The 6,545-nt window shown below is 43.3% G+C and overlaps 1 protein-coding gene across 7 annotated transcripts in view; it reads right to left on the reverse strand.

The window, feature by feature from the left end:
- FAT1 (FAT atypical cadherin 1) overlaps nucleotides 1–6,493 on the reverse strand; it is a 152,470-nt gene extending 145,977 nt beyond the window's left edge. For 6 of the 7 annotated variants that reach the window (XR_005292510.2, XM_043513656.1, XM_038399148.2 and 3 more), the window contains exon 1: nucleotides 3,255–3,389. Coding sequence is in view for 5 of the 7 variants with exons in the window: in XM_043513656.1 (XP_043369591.1) it covers nucleotides 3,255–3,261 (7 nt within the window). In the remaining 2 variants the exon portion in view is untranslated. Of the gene's footprint in view, nucleotides 1–3,254; nucleotides 3,390–6,144 lie in introns of those variants that run through there. The other variant, XM_038399149.2, reaches the window with a different exon arrangement.
- Between the last annotated feature and the right edge of the window lie 52 nt (nucleotides 6,494–6,545).

Raw genomic sequence — 6,545 nt, forward strand, 5'->3', positions numbered from 1 at the left:
ATAGCTGTAAATCACTGAATTAAACTGGGCACCGATCTTTCACAAACATATGCAACTTATTATAATTTATACACTATTGCCTAGAGACTATAACCAAGCTTGGCCCCCCCCATGTACTAGGCACCACACACACACACACACTCTTACTTTAGTAAGAGGCAGTTCCAACACAAGACTATCCAGTTGAGTTCAGTGGGACATGCATACATGACTACAGGATTAGCGCCTCTTATTAGCACAGTTTGTCCTATAGCTAAAGGGAAACTTCAATGGGAGTTTTGCGTACTCAAGAAATGCCTCTAGTACAGTCTTCTGCCAGTGAAAATTGGGCTCTACAGTAGTGTTTCTAGTGTTTTGTTCTACTGAGATTTTCCCATGAATTTTTAATGAGCGGGAACTAATATTGTGTGTGTGTGTGTATATATGAGAGAGAGAGAGAGAGAAAAAATGTAAATATATATGCATACACACACACACACACACACACACACATTAACAACTTCTTTACTTTATATACTACCTTAACAAGCCAAAACATCTTTATGCATCAACATCACTAATTAACATCAAAAAGCTGTGGTGAGTAGAATTTGTAAACTTCTGGGATATGAATCTGCAAACACATTTTTCATTCAAAAAGTTGCTACATGAGTAAGAGCTTGCATGACCAGGCCTTTGCTGCAGAGCCTCAAGAGGGAGACAAAGACAATGAGTTTGTAGACCCTATCAATATATTTTCATTTCTCAGCAATTAAGCATTACCTGTTTAAAAGAATAGTTGCTTATAGCCCTGAAGTTTCCATATTAGATTGTAACTGTTTAAAGGCGAGTTCAAGTTTTAGGTCAAAATCCCGAGACTAGTTTGCCGGGATGGGTGGGGGGGAAGGGTTTGTATTCAAAAAATTAACACATGATGAAAGCTTACAGTTGAATTATTTTATTAAAGCCAGAAAGTTATTTGGAAAATGCACATTGTTGGGAAGATTAACATAATGTGTTTACCCACAAGTTTAAACTAAGCCCTATAGGCTATAAACATTTTGGCTTATTAAATCCCTGAAATTGACCTATTTCCTAACTACTTCATGTTGTGCACAAATACTCTGAAACCTACAACAGGCAAAAAGAAAATTTATAAGTTTTGCATTAGTAATGATATTTGCTTGAGTAAAGGTTGAAGGACTGAACCCTCACTCCAGGAAAAGGAGACTTTAATCTTTATTGTGTCTCAAACGGCTTACTATGCCAAAACAACTCTGTAACTTTCTTACATTCATATGTAACAGTGGCTTTAATGATACTCTAATGATACTCTATCATTAAAAGACTCTTAATCAGCAATTATTGTTGATGAGTTTCACAAGGGAAAATTGTAATGAGATACCATATAATCTCTTGTGCAATAAACATAATGCTTTTTTTATTATAATATACAGAAAACTATCAAATACTGAGAAAGTGTTAAGTCTCAATGTAGCAAGTGATTATCTTGAAACTTTTCATGACCAAACCACTTTATCTAAAGGGGTAACATTTTAAGCGCAACTTTGTTTAAGATTTTTCTTTTAAGTATTGTACTCCTTTCTTCCACAGAAGTGAATGGGAGTTTTGCCACTGACCTTCAAAGAAAGCAGAATTGGGCCCTATAAAGCTTTTCTTCAAGTGAAGTTATTAGAGCATTGACACAACTGACACCCATTATTGCTTCTCTTTTAAAGTGAAGAGACATTACAGTAGTAATAGATGAAGTTTCAATCAAACAATATTTAAATCTGCACATATAAATATACTATGCATAAAGCTCTTAAAGAACACAATAACTACAAAAAAATGAATGTAGGTATCCCTCCCATACATCTATTAATACAGTAATTTAAAACTGTGTAAAACGTATCGTAAGTTTAATATTCAAAGATATCACGGGCAGTATAATAGCTTTTAAGAAATTCCCCTAAAAATAAGTGACATTATTAACATTATGCTTATTATTGTGTCAAATTTGTAACTGTAATAAATACATGGTAAGTGAAAACTTACCAAAGGGGTTTTGGTTCTTTGTTTTTTAAAAAGTACATTTTTGGTAGTGAAACTTCACAATTTATTATGGTTGCTACACAAAATGTAAACGCCTAAAGAAGAATTTCAGCTCGAGCATTTTAGAAATAGAAACATGGGGGAGGGGGCAGAGGGAGGAATCAGAAACCTTGAGTTCTTCAGTGCACCCTTTGCTGTTTAAGTTTCAAAGGAATCCGAGGGACAAACAATGGTAGATACATTGCAAAAGCGCAAACAAAGAGGAAAATCAGCCGGAGATATTTATTCATTGCGAATCTTCGTGGGCTTACCATGGATATATTAAGTTCGCAATGGGCCATTAAATGCATAATGCGTACAGACAGACACCTTCCCTTCAGGGTACAAAATTATCTCCTCCTCTCTTCCTAGGCGTAATTTAATAGACTCCGGCAGACAAAATTACAGCCAAGTCTCTGAATATTTCTCTGCTCGTTTAATCTCGAGATAACGAGACCCTTTTACACGCATTAAAACGAGAGAAGCGGTAGCTTAATAACGAACTGACCAGAAACAGCCACCAGGCCACACAAAAAGAAGTCTCTAAAGCATAGCTGGAAGGGGTGAGAATGGGAGAAGATCTTTCACATTTTTCAGCGATAACGTGGCCTGATGGAGCCACGCAGGAAAAGAGACTCGCGAGCGCAGGTTTAACTCCCCCCGCGCCCCCTGCCCCCGCATCGTGGCTTTGATTTGACTGTGTAGCAAATGAATCCAGGCCATTAACGCCGCGCCAGCCTCTTGTTTCCACGCTCACTTCCAGGGACTTGCTATTCCCCGCACGTCTCCTCTCAGCCGCCCCCCACCATGCTCCTCGTCCCCGGGGGAGGCAAGGCAGTGAGCGGCGGCGGCAACCAACCGGGCAGGAAGGAGGCAGCGGCGGGGGGAGGGCTACAGGCACCTTCCCATTCACCGCCCCCCCTCCCCCGAACGCCCCCTCTTGCCCCCAAACTCCCTGCCCAAGTTCGCAGGACACAGTCCGCTCCGGGGCCAGGGGGCTGCGTGCGAGCGGGGCAGCGGGAGCAGAGCCCGCAGACAGCAGCCCGGGCTCGGCAGGCTCTGCACCCTGCCGGCTGCGCTCCTTTCTCCCGGGCCCGCAGCCCCAAACTTCTGCCCCGCGCCTCAAACTCGCCCGCAAGTCCCCCAAGAGGCCGCCAGAGCCAGGCGCGCCCGTCCCTCACCTCTCATTGCCGGCGGGGAGGAGCCGTGCGGAGGGGCTTCGAGGGCGCCCGGCGCCGCATGGTGACCGGCCCCGCTCCTTCCCTTTCTCCCCTCGCCGCCGTCCCGCTCCCTCGGCCGGGCCGCTCTACTCTGCATTTCTATATTCCTCCGCGGGCCAGGCCTGCCACCACCACCCCCCTCCGGAACTAATTTCCCTGGCATGAAAACCTAAACCACGCTTCCAGAGACTCCCGGGCTCCCAACCATCTGGCTCCTAAATTATTATACCCTTCACATCAAAAGAGCCACTATCTCTCCTCGATGGCAGGACTCATTTCACTGCTTTTTGTTTAAAAAAAAAAAAGCTTTCGGTAACAAAGCAGACGCAGTGAAAACTCAACCTTCGCCCTGCTAATTTTTGTTCTTATTTCTGTTGGTATTTGCAAGTTAAAAAACGAGCAGAGCAGGGCATGAGGTCAGTAATCTAGACGCTGAAAACGGGGGGTCTTTTCTTTTCTTATAAAAACTTCAGAGTTGCTGTCTCAAACCATCCGAGATTATTGCAATCGGCATTTAAATTTATCTTCTCCTGTTTACAGGACCATCATTACTTTATAGTTTCCTGCTTATTCAACGAGCCCTAAAAGGAATCCGGCTAGACCCGAATCAACCTCCTCCAGGGATAACACACAGTACAAAGTTCCCAGTGCAACGAGTGGGAGTGTTTCCCCAGGACTTGTATGCACAGCTGGGTAAGAAAACCTAAACTCTGCCAACTCCAGCTCTGGAAAGTGGCATGCATACTACGCCCTGTAGCCCCAACACCACTAACCGCCTCATTATCCGGCCAGAAACTGAAGACGGAAAAGACAAAAATACCAACTTGGAAGACAAGGACAGCTTTGCATTCCATTGTGTACAGTTATTTTACTAGACTGCTGATTTAAAATTTGAAAAAAGCAGAACTCTTCAGACAGTAGTCTGGACATTTGTAAATATCTAAAAGGCAGTCCAAAGATACACCAAAAATAAAGCAAAACCTTATGCACAAAGATTATCAAATCCAAAGTGTAAGCGACACCGGACCAAATCCTGCACGCCTTACTCACACGAGTAACCACAGTGATTACACTGAAGAGAGCAAGATTTGGCTCAGTGTAAGAATCTCTCGCCCTTCGCTTATTCCCTCAACCTTAGAGACAAGTGTTTAGGGTGTTTAAAAGAAGTGGAGACCTAAATCATGGGAGCCAAAGAGATTGTTCTCAATATGGAGCTCTCCAGAAAGGGTTTTTTTGGGAGAGGAGGGAAAACCAAGGTCAGGTATTTCATGGCTCCCAGCTGAATTCAATTGTCATCATTCAGTAGCGGTGTACATGAAAGTCTCTAACAAGTTATGGAAAGGGGGAAAAATAACTACGGGGACATCGAGATAGAACACTATTGCTCCATATAAAGAAAGGACTTTTACACTGACCTGAAATTATAACCCTGGGCTCGCTGGAACTTTTATTTGTAGTAACTGTGTACAATTTGCAGTTTAGTAGACAATAGCGTGCAACCTAATATGCATACACACACGTATCCCTGTTTTCTGAGATAGAAAATCTTAACCACAGGAATGGGGTGGGATTGGCCAAATTATTTATATAAATGACCAGATGTAAAATGCGGTTACCTGAGTGGATCCTGAAGTCTTATCTTTTACAATGTTTGCGAAATTCTACTGCACGTTAGCTATAAGGTACATTGGTTTTGAAAAGGTCCAACACCTTTGATTTAGTTCCTAGATATTCCTTGAAATAGTAAATGCTGCCAATAAAGAAATAGCCACTTGGGATAAAGCTAAAATGATATCGTCCTGGTATGTATATGTAAATAACATTAAAGATTAATACTCCCAAATATTCCTTGGAGTGATCTCCATTCATTAATAAATGATAAACGCTTAATAACGATCAAACATTTGTTTGGGGAATTCTCACTCGGCAGACTCACTGAGAAACCTAATTGCCTGGAAGAAACCGGAGTTCATCGCCACAGGAAGCAAGCAAAGGGCGAGAGAAGATTACAGGAGCACATTTAATACGCATTCGCCGTGCACCGTTTTTTTCCTAGCCAAATCAATCAATCGATGCGCCAACACTGGGAGCCCCAACGATTCCCGCTTGATCTATGACTAAATCTTCACACATTCAGGACCGGATCAGAAGTAATCGACTCACAAATATCTCAAGTTTGCCTTTTTAGTGGCTTGATGGAAATGATTGTAAAGTGAGGACAGGAGTCCTGACGCAAAGACCCCGCAACCTCATTTATGGTTCTAGACGGAACTGGAGCACCTCTGGAGCAAGGACCAGCGGGATAAGAGAGCAACGGGGCTCCTCCCGATCCCCCGTGTCTCCGGACAATGCTGAACTTGGCAGCCTTGGGGGGGGGGGAAAGGAGCCGCTGTACCCAGCGCGCAGGCTAGAGGGCGCTGCACCACAACACATTGTCCCGGACTCCTTGTTCTTCTTCCACAGGCACCATTTCTAAAACAAGTTACACTTTAAAATAATGCAAAACCCAGTCGAACATCTTTGCAACAAGCCTTCTGAATTTGGTTCTGTATTTTACAGGTTTTGACTGAACTATCTAGATATCTTTGTCTATATCGAGGGAGGGAAATAGATGTGTGTGTGTTGAGGGATCAAAACATAGGTATGCATAGGAGTGTGTGTATATACCCACACACACTAGCCATACAAACACAGTAGTTGCAAAAAGAAAAAGAATACAGATTGACACGGCTGCTACTCTGAAACACAGTAGTGTGTACTTCATTAAAGCCTATTTATGCTACTGGACAACATAAATATACAAAATTAAATATTTTTTAAAATCCAGGGAAAACAAAATCTAAGAACTCACCAGACCAGCTGGACTTAATACTTCTCTCCCAAAGTCCACTCTAGTTTAGTTGATCCCCGCACACTTTGTTTAATTAAAACAATTGTCAAGCGCCTAAAGTACGAACTTTGCCACCTTTCTGTTCTTCAGCACATGCCCAACGCGTAGCAAATCCAGCGCCCCGGCTCATATCCCGATGGCCGCATTTCGGCGTGTACCCATTCGATTTTCAAACTTGAAAGGGGGTGGGGAGGGGGAGAGAGAGAAAGGAGAGGGACTGAGCGACCCAAGTGTTTCGAGACATGTCCAGGCAACGAGCGGGTAGAGTTGAGCAGCAGGCTCCGCAGCAGCAGAAAGCGAGCTGCAGTGGCTCAGTGACTCACTCCCTCTCCTCTCCCTCGCTCGCTCTTGGACATCGCTCG

This window comes from Dermochelys coriacea, chromosome 4 (assembly GCF_009764565.3).
Source record: "Dermochelys coriacea isolate rDerCor1 chromosome 4, rDerCor1.pri.v4, whole genome shotgun sequence".
Lineage (NCBI taxonomy): Eukaryota > Metazoa > Chordata > Testudines > Dermochelyidae > Dermochelys > Dermochelys coriacea.